This window comes from Coloeus monedula (assembly GCF_965178545.1).
Source record: "Coloeus monedula genome assembly, chromosome: 39".
Classification (NCBI taxonomy): Eukaryota; Metazoa; Chordata; class Aves; order Passeriformes; family Corvidae; genus Coloeus; species Coloeus monedula.
Window position 1 is genome coordinate 1,338,321 of NC_138819.1, and position 18,646 is coordinate 1,356,966.

General features: G+C 64.2%; 1 protein-coding gene across 1 annotated transcript in view; it reads right to left on the reverse strand.

The window, feature by feature from the left end:
• The window catches only part of LOC309584309 (RNA-binding protein 10-like), a gene marked incomplete at its 3' end in the record, with an annotated part of 44,592 nt that continues 25,946 nt past the window's right edge, over window positions 1–18,646 (reverse strand). Inside the window, exons 12-19 of the mRNA XM_082300268.1 lie at window positions 18,260–18,359; window positions 16,215–16,410; window positions 14,331–14,488; window positions 13,349–13,445; window positions 11,974–12,065; window positions 9,680–9,847; window positions 3,961–4,107; window positions 1–123 (exon numbers count right to left, since the gene is read on the reverse strand). Of these exons, the coding sequence (XP_082156394.1) occupies window positions 1–123; window positions 3,961–4,107; window positions 9,680–9,847; window positions 11,974–12,065; window positions 13,349–13,445; window positions 14,331–14,488; window positions 16,215–16,410; window positions 18,260–18,359 (1,081 nt within the window). The remainder of the gene's footprint in view (window positions 124–3,960; window positions 4,108–9,679; window positions 9,848–11,973; window positions 12,066–13,348; window positions 13,446–14,330; window positions 14,489–16,214; window positions 16,411–18,259; window positions 18,360–18,646) is intronic.

Consider the following 18,646-nt stretch of genomic DNA (forward strand, 5'->3'; position numbering starts at 1 on the left):
TCAGGGGTATTTTGGGGGGGTTTTTGGGGTCTCAGGGGTAATTTGGGGGGGTCTCACCAGGCGCTCGTCGCCCCCCAGCCGGGGCAGCTCCAGGGGGAGGTGCTGCCGCTCGGCCAAAGCGCCCTGGGGGGGTCAGGGAGGGGTCAAAGGGGGATCCCCAAAATCCCCAATGTCCCCCCAGCCACATCCCCAGAACCCTCAGAGCTTCAAAAGCCCCAAAGAGCTCCCAAAAGCCACCAAAAGCCCCCAAATTCACCCTGAAACCCCCCCCCCAAAAAACCCCCCCAGAGCCACCCTGAGGGCCCCCAAAACCACCAAGGCACCCAAACCCCTCCCCCCAATAAACACAGACCCCCCCCCAAACCCCCCCAAAGACCCCCCAAACTCCTCCAAAGCCCCCCAAAACCCCCTAAATCCCCCCCAAACTGCCCCAAACCCCCCCCAAAACCCCTCTGACCCCCCCCAAAACCCCTCCAAAGCCCCCATAAATTTTTCAGCCTTTTCTAAATGAAATGAAGCCCCCCCAAAACCACCCCAAAACCCCCTCAACCCCCAAAACTGCCCCTAAACCCCCCCCAAACCCCCTCTGACCCCTCTCAAACCCCCCCAAACCCCCCAAAATCGCTCTGACAGCCCCAAATCTCTCCAAAATCCCCCTGAACAGCCCCCCCATCCCCCTCTGCCTCCTCCAACCCCCCCCCAACCGCCCCAAATCCCCCAAAACCACCCCCAAAACCCCCCCAAATCCCTCTGACCCCCTCAAATCCCCCAAAACTGCCCCCAAACCTCCCCAAAACGCCTCTGACCCCCCCCAAAACCCCCTAAAGCCCCCCCCAAACCCCTCTGACCCCCCCCAAAGCCCCCAGACCCCAATTTTTCTCCAAGATGGCGCAGCCGGCATCGGCCACCACCGCCCAAACTCCCCAAAAACCCCCAAAACCCCCCCAAAACCGCCCCCCAACCCCCCCCCCCAAACCTCTCTGACCCCCCCAAAACGCCCCCAAATCCTCCCAGCCCCCACCTTTTTCTCCAGGATGGCGCAGCCGGCATCGGCCGCTGCCGCCCAAACTCCCCCAAAACCCCCAAAAACTCCCCAAAACCCCCCCAAATCCCCCCAAAACTGACCCCAGACCCCCCAAACTCCACCTTTTTCTCCAGGATGGCGCAGCCGGCATCGGCCGCTGCCACCCAAACTCCCCAAAACCCCCTAAACCCCCCCAAAAACCCCCAAAACCCCAAAACCCCCCAAATCTGACCCCAGACTCCCCAAACTCCACCTTTTTCCCAAAAATGGCGCAGCCGGCGTCGGCCGCCACCGCCCAAACTCCCCAAAAACCCCCAAAAACTCCCCAAAACCCCCCCAAATCCCCCCCAAACTCCACCTTTTTCTCCAGGATGGCGTAACCAGCATCGGCCGCCGCCGCCCAAACTCCCCAAAAACCCCCTAAACCCCCCCAAAAACCCCCAAAACCCCAAAACCCCCCAAATCTGACCCCAGACCCCCCAAACTCCACCGTTTTCCCAAAAATGGCGTAACCGGCATCGGCCGCCACCGCCCAAACTCCCCAAAAACCCCCTAAACTCCCCCAAAACCACCCCAAATCCCCCCCAAACTCCACCTTTTTCTCCAGGATGGCACAGCCGGCATCGGCTGCCACCGCCCAAACTCCCCAAAACCCCCAAAAACTCCCCAAAAACCCCCCCAAATCCCCCCAAAACCCCCCCAAATCCCCCCAAACTCCACCTTTTTCTCCAGGATGGCGCAGCCGGCATCGGCCGCCGCCGCCCAAACTCCCCAAAAACCCCCAAAAACCCCCCCAAATCCCCCCAAAACCGACCCCAGACTCCCCAAACTCCACCTTTTTCCCAAAAATGGCGTAACCGGCGTCGGCCGCCGCTGCCCAAACTCCCCAAAACCCCCAAAAACTCCCCAAAACCCCCCCAAATCCCCCCCAAACTCCACTTTTTTCCCAAAAATGGCGTAACCGGCATCGGCCGCTGTCACCCAAACTCCCCAAAACCCCCAAAAACTCCCCAAAACTCACCCCCAAAACTGACCCCAGACCCCCCAAACTCCACCTTTTTCCCAAAAATGGCGTAACCAGCATCGGCCGCCGCCGCCCAAACTCCCCAAAACCCCCCAAAACCCCCCCAAAACCACCCCAAACTCCACCTTTTTCTCCAGCATGGCACAGCCAGCATCGGCCGCCGCTGCCCAAACTCCCCAAAACCCCCTAAACCCCCCCAAAACCCCCCCAAATCCCCCCCAAACTCCACCTTTTTCTCCAGGATGGCACAGCCGGCATCGGCTGCCGCTGCCCAAACTCCCCAAAACCCCCAAAACCCCCCCAAATCCCCCCAAATCTGACCCCAGACCCCCCCAAACTCCACCTTTTTCCCAAAAATGGCGTAACCAGCGTCGGCTGCCGCCGCCCAAACTCCCCAAAACCCCCAAAAACTCTCCAAAACCCCCCCAAATCCCCCCCAAACTCCACCTTTTTCTCCAGGATGGCGCAGCCGGCATCGGCCGCTGCCACCCAAACTCCCCAAAAACCCCCAAACCCCCCCCAAACTCACCCCCAAACTCCCCAAATCCCCCCAAAACTGACCCCAGACCCCCCAAACTCCACCTTTTTCCCAAAAATGGCGTAACCAGCATCGGCCGCTGTCACCCAAACTCCCCCAAAACCCCCAAAACCCCCCCAAATCCCCCCAAATCTGACCCCAGACCCCCCAAACTCCACCTTTTTCTCCAGGATGGCGTAACCGGCATCGGCCGCTGTCGCCCAAACTCCCCAAAACCCCCTAAACCCCCCCAAAACCCCCCCAAAACCCCCCCAAACTCCACCTTTTTCTCCAGCATGGCGCAGCCAGCATCGGCCGCCGCCGCCCAAACTCCCCAAAACCCCCCAAAACTCCCCAAAACCCCCCCAAATCCCCCCCAAACTCCACCTTTTTCTCCAGGATGGCACAGCCAGCATCGGCCGCCGCTGCCCAAACTCCCCAAAACCCCCACAAACTCCCCCAAAAACCCCCAAAACCCCCCCCAAACTCCACCTTTTTCTCCAGGATGGCGTAACCAGCATCGGCCACCACCGCCCAAACTCCCCAAAACCCCCCAAAACTCCCCCAAAACTCCCCAAATCCCCCCCAAACTCCACCTTTTTCTCCAGGATGGCGTAACCAGCATCGGCCGCCACCGCCCAAACTCCCCAAAACCCCCAAAAACTCCCCAAAACCCCCCCAAACTCCACCTTTTTCCCAAAAATGGCGTAACCAGCATCGGCCGCTGTCACCCAAACTCCCCCAAAACCCCCAAAACCCCCCCAAATCCCCCCAAATCTGACCCCAGACCCCCCAAACTCCACCTTTTTCTCCAGGATGGCGTAACCGGCATCGGCCGCTGTCGCCCAAACTCCCCAAAACCCCCTAAACCCCCCCAAAACCCCCCCAAAACCCCCCCAAACTCCACCTTTTTCTCCAGCATGGCGCAGCCGGCATCGGCCGCCACCGCCCAAACTCCCCCAAAAACCCCCTAAAACCCCCCAAACTCCACCTTTTTCTCAAGCATGGCACAGCCGGCATCGGCCGCTGCCACCCAAACTCCCCAAAACCCCCTAAACCCCCCCAAAACCCCCCCAAATCCCCCCCAAACTCCACCTTTTTCTCCAGCATGGCGCAGCCGGCATCGGCCGCCACCGCCCAAACTCCCCAAAACCCCCAAAAACTCCCCAAATCCCCCCCAAACTCCACCTTTTTCTCCAGGATGGCGTAACCAGCATCGGCCGCTGCCACCCAAACTCCCCAAAACCCCCTAAACCCCCCCAAAACCTCCCCAAAACCCCCCCAAACTCCACCTTTTTCTCCAGGATGGCGTAACCAGCATCGGCCGCCGCCGCCCAAACTCCCCAAAACCCCCAAAACTCCCCAAATCCACCCCAAATCCCCCCCAAACTCCACCTTTTTCTCCAGGATGGCGTAACCGGCATCGGCCGCCGCCGCCTCGCGCCGCTCGTCCTCCCGGGGGGCCGGGGGGGGCCCCGCGCTGCGGCCGCTCTCGCGCTGCTTGTTCAGGCTCCGCGCCCAGCGCTCCATGTCCTTGGCGATCTGGGGGGGCACGGGGGGGCTGGGGGGCACCCAAGGGAGCCCAGAGACCCCCTGAGACCCCCAAGAGCATCCAGAGACCCCCGGGAGACCCCCAGGAGCACCCAGAAATCCCCAGGAGCACCCAGAGACCCCCAAAGCAGCTGGGGAGGAGAGAAATGAGGGGGGTTTGGGGGCTGGGGGGGCACCCAAGGGAGCCCAGAGACCCCCAGGAGCACCCAGAGACCCCCAGGAGACCCCCAAGAGCACCCAGAGACCCCCCAGCAGCACCCAAAGCACCCCCAGAGAGCCCCGGGAGCACCCAGAGCCCGCCCAGGGACCCCCAGGAGAACCCAGAAATCCCCAGGAGCACCCAGAGACCCCCAAAGCAGCTGGGGAGGAGAGAAATGGGGGGGGTTGGGGGCTGGGGGGGCACCCAAGGGAGCCCAGAGACCCCCAGAAGAACCCAGAAATCCCCAGGAGCACCCAAAGCACCCCCAGAGACCCCCAAGAGAACCCAGGGTACCCCCAGAGACCCCCGGGAGCACCCAGAAATCCCCGGAGCACCCAGAGCCCCCCAAAGCAGCCGGGGAGGAGAGAAATGGGGGGGGTTTGGGGGCTGGGGGGGCACCCAAGGGAGCCCAGAGACCCCCAGAGACCCCCAGGAGCACCCAGAGACCCCCGGGAGACCCCCCCAGCAGCACCCAAAGCACCCCCAGAGAGCCCCAGGAGCACCCAGAGACCCCCAAGAGCACCCAGAGACCCCCAAAGCACCCGCAGAGACCCCCAAGAGAACCCAGGGTACCCCCAGAGACCCCCGGGGGCACCCAGGGCGCCCCCAGAGACCCCCGGGAGCACCCAGAGAGCACCCAGAGACCCCCAGGAGCACCCAGAGACCCCCAAAGCAGCTGGGGAGGAGAGAAATGAGGGGGGTTTGGGGGCTGGGGGGGCACCCAAAGGAGCCCAGAGACCCCCAGGAGCACCCAGAGATCCCCGGGAGACCCCCAAGAGCACCCAGAGACCCCCCAGCAGCACCCAAAGCACCCCCAGAGAGCCCTGGGAGCACCCAGAGACCCTCAGGAGCATTCAGAGCACCCCAAAGCAGCCGGGGAAGGGAGAAATGGGGGGGGTTGGGGGCTGGGGGGGCACCCAAGGGAGCCCAGAGACCCCCAGAGACCCCCAGGAGCACCCAGAGAGCACCCAGAGACCCCCAGGAGCACCCAGAGACCCCCGGGAGCACCCAGAGAGCACCCAGAGCACCCCCAGGAGCACCCAGGGCGCCCCCAGAGACCCCCGGGAGCACCCAGAGAGCACCCAGAGACCCCCAGGAGCACCCAGAGCCCCCCAAAGCAGCTGGGGAGGAGAGAAATGAGGGGGGTTTGGGGGCTGGGGGGGCACCCAAGGGAGCCCAGAGACCCCCAGGAGCACCCAGAGACCCCCGGGAGACCCCCAAGAGCACCCAGAGACCCCCCAGCAGCACCCAAAGCACCCCCAGAGAGCCCCGGGAGCACCCAGAGCCCGCCCAGGGACCCCCAGGAGAACCCAGAGGGCACCCAGAGACCCCCAGGAGAACCCAGGGCACCCTCAGAAACCCCTGGGAGCACCCAGAGACCCCCGGGAGCATTCAGAGCACCCCAAAGCAGCCGGGGAAGGGAGAAATGGGGGGGGTTGGGGGCTGGGGGGGCACCCAAGGGAGCCCAGAGACCCCCAGAGACCCCCAGGAGCATCCAGAGACCCCCGGGAGACCCCCGGGAGCACCCAGAGACCCCCGGGAGCACCCAGAGAGCACCCAGAGCCCCCCAAAGCAGCTGGGGAGGAGAGAAATGAGGGGGGTTTGGGGGCTGGGGGGGCACCCAAGGGAGCCCAGAGACCCCCAGAGACCCCCGGGAGAACCCAGAGAGCACCCAGAGACCCCCAGGAGAACCCAGAGACCCTCAGGAGCACCCAGAAATCCCCAGGAGCACCCAGAGACCCCCGGGAGCACCCAGAGAGCACCCAAAGACCCCCGGGAGCACCCAGAGACCCCCGGAGCACCCAGAGACCCCCAAGAGCACCCAGAGACCCCCCAGCAGCACCCAAAGCACCCCCAGAGACCCCCAAGAGAACCCAGGGTACCCCCAGAGACCCCCGGGAGCACCCAGAGACCCCCGGGAGCACCCAGAGACCCCCGGGAGCATTCAGAGCACCCCAAAGCAGCCGGGGAAGGGAGAAATGGGGGGGGGGTTTGGGGGCTGGGGGGGCACCCAAGGGAGCCCAGAGACCCCCAGAGACCCCCAGGAGCACCCAGAGACCCCCAGAGACCCCCAGGAGCACCCAGAGAGCACCCAGAGCACCCCCAGGAGCACCCAGGGCGCCCCCAGAGACCCCCGGGAGCACCCAGAGACCCCCAAAGCAGCTGGGGAGGAGAGAAATGAGGGGGGTTTGGGGGCTGGGGGGGCACCCAAGGGAGCCCAGAGACCCCCCGAGACCCCCAGGAGCACCCAGGGCACCCCCAGAGACCCCCAGGAGAACCCAGAGACCCCCAGGAGCACCCAGAGAGCACCCAGAGCCCCCCAAAGCACCCGCAGAGACCCCCAAGAGAACCCAGGGTACACCCAGAGACCCCCGGGGGCACCCAGAGAGCACCCAAAGACCCCCGGGAGCACCCAGAAATCCCCAGGAGCACCCAGAGCCCCCCCAGCAGCACCCAAAGTACCCCCAGAGACCCCCAAGAGAACCCAGGGCACCCCCAGAGACCCCCGGGAGCACCCAAAGACCCCCAGGAGCACCCAGAGACCCCCGGAGCACCCAGAGCCCCCCAAAGCAGCTGGGGAGGAGAGAAATGGGGGGGGTTGGGGGCTGGGGGGGCACCCAAGGGAGCCCAGAGACCCCCAGAGACCCCCAGGAGCACCCAGAGACCCCCAAGAGCACCCAGAAATCCCCAGGAGCACCCAAAGCACCCCCAGAGAGCCCCGGGAGCACCCAGAGCCCGCCCAGGGACCCCCGGGAGCACCCAGAGACCCCCGGAGCACCCAGAGCCCCCCAAAGCAGCTGGGGAGGAGAGAAATGGGGGGGGTTGGGGGCTGGGGGGGCACCCAAGGGAGCCCAGAGACCCCCAGAGACCCCCAGGAGCACCCAGAGACCCCCGGGAGACCCCCCCAGCAGCACCCAAAGCACCCCCAGAGAGCCCCAGGAGCACCCAGAGACCCTCAGGAGCACCCAGAGACCCCCAAGAGCACCCAGAGACCCCCAAAGCACCCGCAGAGACCCCCAAGAGAACCCAGGGTACCCCCAGAGACCCCCGGGGGCACCCAGAGAGCACCCAAAGACCCCCAGGAGAACCCAGAGAGCACCCAGAGACCCCCGGGAGCACCCAGAGACCCCCAAAGCAGCTGGGGAGGAGAGAAATGAGGGGGGTTGGGGGCTGGGGGGGCACCCAAGGGAGCCCAGAGACCCCCAAGAGCACCCAGAGCCCCCCCAGCAGCACCCAAAGCACCCCCAGAGAGCCCCGGGAGCACCCAGAGCCCCCCAGAGCACCCCCAGGAGCACCCAGGGCGCCCCCAGAGACCCCCAAGAGAACCCAGGGTACCCCCAGAAATCCCCAGGAGCACCCAGAGCCCCCCAAAGCAGCTGGGGAGGAGAGAAATGAGGGGGGTTTGGGGGCTGGGGGGGCACCCAAGGGAGCCCAGAGACCCCCAGAGAGCCCCGGGAGCACCCAGAGAGCACCCAGAGCCCCCCAGAGCAGCCGGGGAGAGGAGAAACGGGGGGGGTTGGGGGGGATTTTGGGTTCCCCACCCCCCTCATTTTCAGGACCCCCCCCCAATTTCTGACTCCCCCTCCCCCATTCCCGCCCCTCCCCCCTCATTTTTAGCCCCCCACCCCCCATTTTTGGCCCCCCCAATTCCCGCCCGCCCCTCCCCCACTCCCGCCCCTCCCCCCCAAATTCCCGCCCCTCCCCCCCCATTTTTCGCCCCCCCCCCCCATCCCCGCCCCTCCCCCCCCATATTTGGCCCCCCCTCCCCCCCAATTCCCGCCCCTCCCCCCCCATTTTTGCCCCCCCTCCCCCCCCAATTCCCGCCCCTCCCCCCCATATTTGGCCCCCCCTCCCCCCCAATTCCCGCCCCTGCCCCCCCACTTTTGGCCCCCCCTCCCCCCCTCAATTCCCGCCCCTCCCCCCCCAATTCCCGCCCCTCCCCCCCATATTTGGCCCCCCCTCCCCCCCCAATTCCCGCCCCTCCCCCCCCATTTTTGCCCCCCCCAATTCCCGCCCCTCCCCCCCCACTTTTGGCCCCCCCTCCCCCCCCAATTCCCGCCCCTCCCCCCCCATTTTTGGACTCCCTCCCCCATTCCCGCCCTTCCCCCCCTCCCGCCCCTCCCCCATCCCCGCCCCTCCTCCCCCAATTTCTGCCTCCGCCCCCGCCCCTCCCCCCCCATTTTTGGCCCCCCTCCCCCCCCATATTTGGCCCCCCCTCCCCCTCAATTCCCGCCCCTCCCCCCCCATTTTTGGCCCCCCCATCCCCGCCCCTCCCCCCCCAATTCCCGCCCCTCCCCCCCCATTTTTGGCCCCCCCAATTCCCGCCCCTGCCCCCCCACTTTTGGCCCCCCCTCCCCCCCTCAATTCCCGCCCCTCCCCCCCCAATTCCCGCCCCTCCCCCCCATTTTTGGCCCCCCCCAATTCCCGCCCGCCCCTCCCCCATCCCCGCCCCTCCCCCAATTAACGCCGCCCCTCCCCCCCAATTCCTGCCCCTCCCCCCCCATTTTTGGACCCCTCTCCCCCAATTTCTGCCTCCCCCCCGCCCCTCCCCCCCCATTTTTAGACCCCCCCTCCCCCCCCAATTCCCGCCCCTCCCCCCCCATTTTTGCCCCCCCTCCCCCCCCATTCCCGCCCCTCCCCCACTCCCGCCCCTCCCCCATCCCCACCCCTCCCCCCAAATTTCTGCCTCCCCCCCCGCCCCTCCCCCCCCATTTTTAGACCCGCCCTCCCCCCCCAATTCCCGCCCCTCTCCCATCCCCGCCCCTCCCCCCCCATTTTGGCCCCCCCAATTCCCGCCCCTCCCCCCCCACTTTTGGCCCCCCCTCCCCCCCCAATTCCCGCCCCTCCCCCCCCATTTTTGGACTCCCCCCCCATTCCCGCCCCTCCCCCCCACTCCCGCCCCCTCCCCCATCCCCGCCCCTCCTCCCCCAATTTCTGCCTCCGCCCCCGCCCCTCCCCCCCCATTTTTAGACCCCCACCCCCCATTTTTGGCCCCCACAATTCCCGCCCCTCCCCCATTCCCGCCCCTCCCCCCTCATTTTTAGACCCCCCCTCCCCCCCCCAATTCCCGCCCCTCCCCCACTCCCGCCCCTCCCCCCTCATTTTTAGCCCCCCACCCCCCATTTTTGGCCCCCCCAATTCCCGCCCCTCCCCCCCATTTTTGCCCCCCCCTCCCCCCCCAATTCCCGCCCCTCCCCCCCATTTTGGACTCCCCCCCCCCCTCCCGCCCCTCCCCCATCCCCGCCCCTCCCCCCCCATTTTTGCCCCTCCCCCATCCCCGCCCCTCCCCCCCCATTTTGCCCCCCCAATTCCCGCCCCTCCCCCCCCATTTTTGCCCCTCCCCCATCCCCGCCCCTCCCCCACCTGCTGCGCCGTTTTGGTTTTGTGCTTCTCCTTTTTGTCCTTGGGCTCTTTGGGGGTCCCGGGGGTCCCGGGGGGTCCCGGGGGGGGCTCAGCGGGGGGTGCGGCCACGTAGGTGCGTCTGTCGCCATCCCAGTACAGGTACTGCCCCGCCCCCGCGTCGTAGTAATACTGCGGGCAGCCAAAAACCCCAAAATCGTTGGTTTTCACCCCAAAAAACCCCCCCCTCAAACCCAAGGATTTTTGGGTTCAAATCCCGGCGGTTTGGGGTCCCAGGTTGGCTGAAAGAAGCAAAGAGATCTTGGCACGGCCTGAAAGTTTGGGTTTGGAAGGTGGAAGTTCGCGGTGATGTTGTAAAAAAAAAAAGGAAAAAAACCAAAATCTGGAGGTTTTGCCCCAAAATGGTTTTTAGGCTGAAATCGCCGTTTTTGGGCCTAAAATTCCCGGTTTTAGCCCCAAATTTTGGGTGGGAAAGGTTGGAAATATTTCCTGTAGCCCAAAATTTGTCTCTGTATCCCAAAACCTCCTGATCCAAACCCTAAAAAAAGCCCCAAATCCGGGGTTTTACCCCAAAATGGTTTCTAGACCAAAATCGCCGTTTTTGGGCCTAAAATTCTCGGGTTTAGCCCCAAATTCGACTGAGAAAGCTTGGAAATGTCTCCTGTAGCCCAAAATTTCCTTCTCTACCCCAAAACCTTCCACTGACCCCACACAAAGCCTAAAAAATGCCCAAAATCCAGGGGTTTTACCCCAAAATGGTTTTTAGGCCGAAATCGCCGTTTTTGGGACTAAAATTCTGGGGTTTAACCCCAAAATTTGGGTGGGGAAGGTTGGAAATGTTTCCTGTATCCTAAAATTTGTTTCTGTACCCCAAAAGTTTCTGATCCAAACCCTAAAAAAAGCCCCAAATCCGGGGTTTTACCCCAAAATGGTTTCTAGACCAAAATCGCCGGTTTTGGGCCTAAAATTCCCAGGTTTAGCCCCAAATTTCGGCTGGGAAAAGTTGGAAATGTTTCCTGTAGCCCAAAATTTCCTTCTCTACCCCAAAACCTTCCACTCACCCCACACAAAGCCTAAAAAATGCCCAAAATCCAGGGGTTTTACCCCAAAATGGTTTTTAGGCCGAAATCGCCAGTTTTGGGACTAAAATTCCTGGTTTTAGCCCCAAATTTGGGTGGGAAAGGTTGGAAATATTTCCTGTAGCCCAAAATTTCTCTCTCTACCCCAAAAGTTTCTGATCCAAACCCTAAAAAAAGCCCCAAATCCGGGGTTTTACCCCAAAATGGTTTCTAGACCAAAATCGCTGTTTTTGGGCCTAAAATTCCCGGGTTTAGCCCCAAATTTCGGCTGGGAAAAGTTGGAAATGTTTCCTGTAGCCCAAAATTTCCTTCTGTACCCCAAAAGCTCCTGATCCAAAGCCTAAAAAAAGCCCTAAACCCGGGGTTTTTACCCCAAAATAGTTTCTAGGCCGAAAGTGTCATTTTTGGGCCTAAAATTCCATTTTTCAGCTCAAAATTCGCCTGGAAAAAGTTAAAACTCTCTCCCGCACCCCAAAGTTTCTCTCCACACCCCAAATTCCAGCCTAAAACCCAAAACCGATCACTGAACTCACACAAGTCCCAAAAACCACCCAAAATCCGGGGGTTTTACCCCAAAATGGTTTCTAGGCCAAAATTGCCGTTTTTGGGCCTAAAGTTCCCGGTTTTGAGCCCCAAATTCTGGCTGGATAAGATTAAAAATGTTTCCTGTATCCCAAAATTTTTTTCTGCACCCCAAAACCTTCCACTGACCCCACACAAACCCTAAAAAATGCCCTAAATCCAGGGCTTTTACCCCAAAATTGCTGCTAAGCCAAAACTACCATTTTTGGACCTAAAATTCTGGGGTTTAACCCCAAAATTTGGGTGAGAAAGGTTGAAGATATCTCTTGTATCCAAAATTTCTCTCTGCACCCCAAAAGTTTCTGATCCGAGCCCTAAAAAATGCCGCAAATCCAGCGTTTTACCCCAAAATTGTTGCTAGGCCAAAATCGTCATTTTTGGGCCTAAAATGCTATTTTTTGGCTCAAAATCCACCAGGAAAAAATGAAAACTCTCTCCCACACCCCAAACCCTCCCACTGACCACCCCCAAACCCCAAACCCCAAAATCCAGGGGGTTCACCCCAAAAAAACTTCCCGGCTCGAAATGGGCGTTCGCAGGGGTAAAAAATCACCGGGTTTTTTTTTTCACCCCAAATTTGGCTTTTTTCACCCCAAATTTCACCCCGAGCTCTCGGGGGACCCCCAAATTCCAAACCTGGGAGTGGGGGTCGTAGTAGAGCCCCGTGAGGGGGTCGTAGTAGTAGCCCGAGGTCTCGTCGTACTGGTACGTGGAAACATCTGGAACAGCTGGGGGGGGGGGGAGGGGGCGTTTTTTTTTGGGGGGGGGGGGGAGGGGGAGGGGTCTCCCCAATTTTTGGGAGGTGCCCGAAATCTTTGGGATCTTCCCCCAAAATTTTGGGAAACTCCGAGGTGTCCAGTGCAGGGATTTGGGGTTTGGAAGGGTTGGAGTTGTCCCAGAATTGCCTCAAAATTGTACGAAAATTGTTGCAGAATTTCCCCGAAATTGCACCAAAATTATCCCAGAATTACCCCAAAATTATCCCCGAAATTACCCCAAAATTATCCCAGAATTACCCCAAAATTGTCCTGAAATTGTCTCAAAATTTCCCCAAACTTGTCCTGAAATGGCTTCAAAATTGTCCCAGAATTTCCCCAAAATTGCCCCAGAATCGTCCCAAAACGGCCTCAAAATTGTCCCGAAATTACCTCAAAATTGTCCCAAAATTACCTCAAAAATTGTCCCAAAATTTCCCCAAAATTGTCCCAAAACTGTCCTGGAATTGTCCCGAAATTGTCCCAAAATGGTCCCAAATCCCCCCAACACCACCCCCCCCCCCAAACCCAACACAGCCCCCCAGGACCCCCCCCAAATCCCCCCCGGACCCCCCAAATCCTCCCAAATCCCCCCAAACCCCCCCAGGACCCCCCCCAAAATCCCCCCAGGACCCCCCAAATCCTCCCCAAATCCCCCCAGGACCCCCCCAGACCCCCCTAGGACCCCCCAAAATCCCCCCAAGTGCCCCCAAAATCCCCCCTAACCCCTCCCAACCCGCCCCCAAAACCCCCCCAGGACCCCCCAGACCCCCCCTAACCCCCCAAAAACCCCCCCAGGACCCCCCCAAATCCCCCCCAAACCCCCCAAAATCCCCCCCAAATCCCTCCAGGACCCCTCCAAATCCCCCCCAAGACCCCCCCAAACCCCCCCAAGACCCCCCCAAATCCCCCCCAGGACCCCCCCCAAATCCCCCCAAACCCCCCCCAAACCCCCCCAAGCCCCCCCAGGACCCCCCAAATCCTCCCCAAATCCCCCCAGGACCCCCCCAAATCCCTCCAGGACCCCCCAAGACCCCCCAAATCCCCCCAAATCCCTCCAGGACCCCCCCAAATCCCTCCAGGACCCCCCAAGACCCCCCCAAATCCCCCCAAATCCCTCCAGGACCCCCCCAAATCCCTCCAGGACCCCCCCAAATCCCTCCAGGACCCCTCAACCCCCCCCAGGACCCCCCAAAATCCCCCCCAAACCCCCCCAAGACCCCCCAAATCCCCCAAAACCCCCCAGCCCCACTCACGGTATTGGCCGTAGCCTTCGCTGCTGGGGGGGGCGGCCGGGGGGGGCCCCGCGGGGGCGGCGTTTGGGGTCTCGGCCTTGAGAGGCCCCGAGTAGGTCTGGGGGGGGGGGGGGGGAGGGGAGGACCCCAAAATTATCCCTCAAATCCCCCCCCAAAAATTCTCCTGAACCCCCCTAAAATCCCGCCAAAAATCCGCCCCAAATTCCCCCAAAAACCCCTAAAAAATTTCCCTGAACCCCCCCAAAATTCCCCCCAAAATCCCTAAAAATCCCCCTGAACCCCCCCAAATTCCCCCCAAAATCCCTAAAAATCCCCCTGAACCCCCCCAAAATCCCTAAAAATCCCCCTGAACCCCCCCAAAATCCCCCTGAACCCCCCCAAAATTCCCCCCAAAATCCCTAAAAATCCCCCTGAACCCCCCCAAAATCCCCCTGAACCCCCCCAAATTCCCCCCAAAATCCCTAAAAATCCCCCTGAACCCCCCCAAATTCCCCCAAAAATGCCCAAAATTCCCCCGAACCCCCCCAAATTCCCCCCCAAATCCCCAAAATCCCCCTGAACCCCCCCAAAAATCCGCCCCAAAATTCCCCCAACCCCCCCCAATCCTCCAAAATTCTCCCAAAAATTCCCCCCAAATCCCCAAAATCCCCGTGAACCCCCCCAAAAATCTGCCCCAAAATCCCCCCTTGACCCCCCCCCCTTTTTGGCCCCCCCCCCCTTTTTTTGGGGTCTCCCCCATTTTAACCTCCCCCCCCCCATTTTCCCCAATTTTGGGGTCCCCCCCCTCAATTTTTGGGGTCTCCCCCTCACTTTTAAGCCCCCCTCCCCCCCAATTTTGGGTCCTTTTTCTTCCCCTCCCCCCAAGACTTTTGGGGTCTCCCCCCCCTCATATTTTAAGACCCCCCCCCCCCCCAAATTTTTGGGGTTCCCCCCCTCCCCCCCTCCCTTTCCAGACCCCTCCCCCCCAATTTTGGGGTCCCACCTGCCCGGGGGGTCCCGGGGGTGTCGCCGCGGGGGTCTCGGCGGTGGGGGAGGGGTAGGGGGTGGCCCCGGGGGGGGCGCGGGGGGGGAAGGGCCCCCCCCCTCCCCCAGCGGCCCCTCCCCCTCCCCCCGTGGGGTCCTGGGCCGGCTCCTCCGGGCCTGCAGGGGGCGCCAAGCGCTCAGGACATGACGTCATCGGGCGGGGGGGGAGGGGAAGGAGTCACACCTGGGGATACCTGGGGGGGCACCTGGGGTGGGGGGGCTGGGGACACCTGGGCACACCTGGGCACACCTGGGCACACCTGGAGGGGGCCTGGGCACACCTGGGGACAGCTGGGGGCACCTGGAGGGGCTGGGAACACCTGGGCACACCTGGGCACACCTGGGCACACCTGGGGGGGGCCTGGGCACACCTGGACAGAGAGGGGACCTCACCTGGGCACACCTGGGGGGGACCTGGGCACACCTGGGCACACCTGGGGGGGGCCTGGGCACACCTGGACAGAGAGGGGACCTCACCTGGGCACACCTGGGGGGGACCTGGGCACACCTGGGCACACCTGGGGGGGGCCTGGGCACACCTGGGCACACCTGGAGGGGGCCTGGGCACACCTGGGGACAGCTGGGGGCACCTGGAGGGGCTGGGAACACCTGGGCACACCTGGGCACACCTGGACACGGAGGGAACCTCACCTGGGCACACCTGGGGGGGGCCTGGGCACACCTGGACAGAGAGGGGACCTCACCTGGGCACACCTGGGGGGGACCTGGGCACACCTGGGCACAGCTGGACACGGAGGGGACCTCACGTGGGCACACCTGGGGGGGACCTGGGCACACCTGGGCACACCTGGGGGGGGCCTGGGCACACCTGGGCACACCTGGACAGGGAGGGGACCTCACGTGGGCACACCTGGGGGGGGCCTGGGGACACCTGGGCACAGCTGGAGAGGGAGAGGGGACCTCACCTGGGCACACCGGGGGGCACCTGGAGGGGCTGGGCACACCTGGGCACATCTAGGGACACCTGAAGGGACTGGGCACACTTGGGCACAGCTGGGCACACCTGGAGGGCCTGGGCTCTCCTGGGGACACCTGGGCACACCTGGGCAGACCTAGGGACACCTGGAGGGACTGGGCACACCTGGGGGCACCTGAAGGGGCCCTGGGCTCTCCTGGGCACACCTGGGGCACACCTGGGGACACCTGGAGGGACTGGGCACACCTGGGGCACACCTGGGCATGCCTGAAGGGACTGGGCACACCTCAGCACACCTGGGGCACACCTGGGCACACCTGGAGGAACTGGGCACACCTGGAGGGGCTGGGCACACCTGGGGCACACCTGGGGACACCTGGAGGGACTGGGCACACCTGGGGCACACCAGGGGCACACCTGGGCATGCCTGAAGGGACTGGGCACACCTGGGCACACCTGGGGACACCTGGGGCACACCTGGAGGGGCTGGGCATACCTGGGGCACACCTGGGGACACCTGGGGCACACCTGGGCACACCTGGAGGGGCTGGGCACACCTGGAGGGGCTGGGCACACCTGGGGACACCTGGAGGGGCTGGGCACACCTGGGGACACCTGGAGGGGCTGGGCACACCTGGGGCACACCTGGGCACACCTGGGGACACCTGGAGGGGCTGGGCACACCTGGGGCACACCTGGGGACACCTGGAGGGGCTGGGCACAGCTGGGGCACACCTGGGCACACCTGGAGGGGCTGGGCACACCTGGGGCACACCTGGGGACACCTGGAGGGGCTGGGCACAGCTGGGCACACCTGGAGGGGCTGGGCACACCTGGAGGGGCTGGGCACAGCTGGGCACAGCTGGCAGGGACAGGAGCCCCCGCAGCCGTGGGGGCAGCACTCACCGGGGGCGGGGCCATCGGCCTTGGCGGGGGCGGGGCCGGGCAGGGCGGGCCCGGGGGGCGGGGCCGAGGCTCCCTTCAGGTAGGCGGGGCCGTAGAGGGCGGGGCCGGGAAAGGCCTCCTCCGATTGGTAGAAACCGCCGAAGTCAGCGCCGGGCTCCTCCCCCCCCGCCCAGGGCGAGTCAGCGCCGGGAGCCGCCTGGGGGCGGGGCCGCGTCAGGACACGCCCCCTTCGAGGGAAACCACGCCCCCTTTCGAGGGGAACCACGCCCCCTTCATGGGGAACCACGCCCCCCCTTCGAGGGGAACCACGCCCCCCCCCTTCGAGGGAAGCCACCCCCCCTTTGAGGGGAAACCACGCCCCCAACAAGCAAGCCACGCCCCCATTGGCCACTAGGCCACGCCCCGTTGTTTAAAGCCCCTCCCCATTGGCCCTGCCCACACCCAAAGCCCCGCCCACTCCACGACCACGCCCAAAGCCACGCCCACACACAGCCCCGCCCACTCCACGACCACATTCAAGGACACGCCCCCCCGAGCCACAGGATCCGCCCACTCCGTGGCCACACCCAAGGCCACGCCCCCGGGACCACAGGCTCCGCCCACTCCGTGGCCACACCCCGGGCCACAGGCCCCGCCCCACTCCGTGGCCACACCCAAAACCACGCCCCCGGGGGCACAGGCCCCGCCCACTCCATTGCCACACCCCCTGAAGCTGCATCACCACTGGCGGCTGCCTGGGGGCGGGGCCTTAATAGGACACGCCCCCTTCACGTGAAACCACGCCCCCACTGCCCACCAGGCCACGCCCCCAGCGAACAAACCACGCCCCCATTGCCCACCAGGCCACGCCCACAGCGAGCAAACCACGCCCCCATTGCACACCAGGCCACGCCCCTTTGTTTTAAAGCCCCTTCCCCATTGGCCACACCCAAAGCCACGCCCACACCCAGCCCCGCCCACTCCATGGCCACACCCCCTGGGCCACAGGCTCCACCCACTCCACGGTCACACCCAAATCCCTCACCTGGGACAGTGCCCACCTGTACCTGTGCCCATCCCCCTCACCTGTGCCCGTGCCCACCTGCGGCCACGCCCCTGTGCCCACCTGGGACAGCGCCCACCTGTACCTGTGCCCATCCCCCTCACCTGTGCCCGTGCCCACCTGCGGCCACGCCCCTGTGCCCACCTGGGACAGTGCCCACCTGTACCTGTGCCCACCCGTGCCCACCTGTGCCCACCTGGGACAGTGCCCACCTGTACCTGTGCCCACCTGTGCCCACCTGGGACAGTGCCCACCTGTACCTGTGCCCACCCGTGCCCACCTGTGCCCACCTGGGACAGTGCCCACCTGTGCCCGTTCCCACCTGTGCCCACCTGGGACAGTGCCCACCTGTACCTGTGCCCACCTGTGCTCACCTGGGACAGTGCCCACCCCCTGTGCCCACCTGTGCCCACCTGTGCTCACCTGGGACAGTGCCCACCTGTACCTGTGCCCACCTGGGACAGTGCCCACCTGTGCTCACCTGGGACAGTGCCCACCTGTACCTGTGCCCATCCCCCTCACCTGTGCCCGTGCCCACCTGCGGCCATGCCCCTGTGCCCACCTGTACCTGTGCCCAGTGTTCACCTGGGACAGTGCCCACTCCTCACCTGTGCCCGTGCCCACCTCTGCTCACCTGAGACAGTGCCCACCCCCTGTGCTCGCCCGTGCTCACCTGGGACAGTGCCCACCTGTACCTGTGCCCACCTGTGCCCACCTGTGCTCACCTGGGACAGTGCCCACCCGTGCCCACCTGTGCTCACCTGGGACAGTGCCCACCTGTACCTGTGCCCACCCATGCCCACCTGTGCTCACCTGGGACAGTGCCCACCTGTACCTGTGCCCACCCGTGCCCACCCGTGCCCACCTGTGCTCACCTGGGACAGTGCCCACCTGTACCCGTGCCCACCTGTGCTCACCTGGGACAGTGCCCACCTGCGGCCACGCCCCTGTGCCCACCTGGGACAGTGCCCACCCGTGCCCACCTGTGCCCACCTGTGCTCACCTGGGACAGTGCCCACTGGGCCGCTGCGATGGCCGTGGAGGCGACCGAGGCTGCGCTGGCGCGGGGGGGCCCCTCCCCAGGCCCCGCCCCCTGCACGTCCCTGGGGGCGGAGCCTCGGCTCAGGGGCGGGGCTTGGGGTGGGGGAGGGGCTTAAAGGGAAGGGGAGGGGCTTGAGGGGTGAGGGGAGGGGCTTGGAAGTGGCACAGGGCAGGGGGCGGGGCCAGGGGCGGGGCTGGGGCCAGGGGCGGGGCCAGTGCCCAGGGGCGGGGCCAGGGGCTCAGTGCCCAGGGGCTCAGTGCCAGGGGCTCAGTGCCAGGGGCTCAGTGCCCGTGCCCAGGGCTCGGTGCCCAGGGGCTCAGTGCCCAGGGCTCAGTGCCCAGGGCTCAG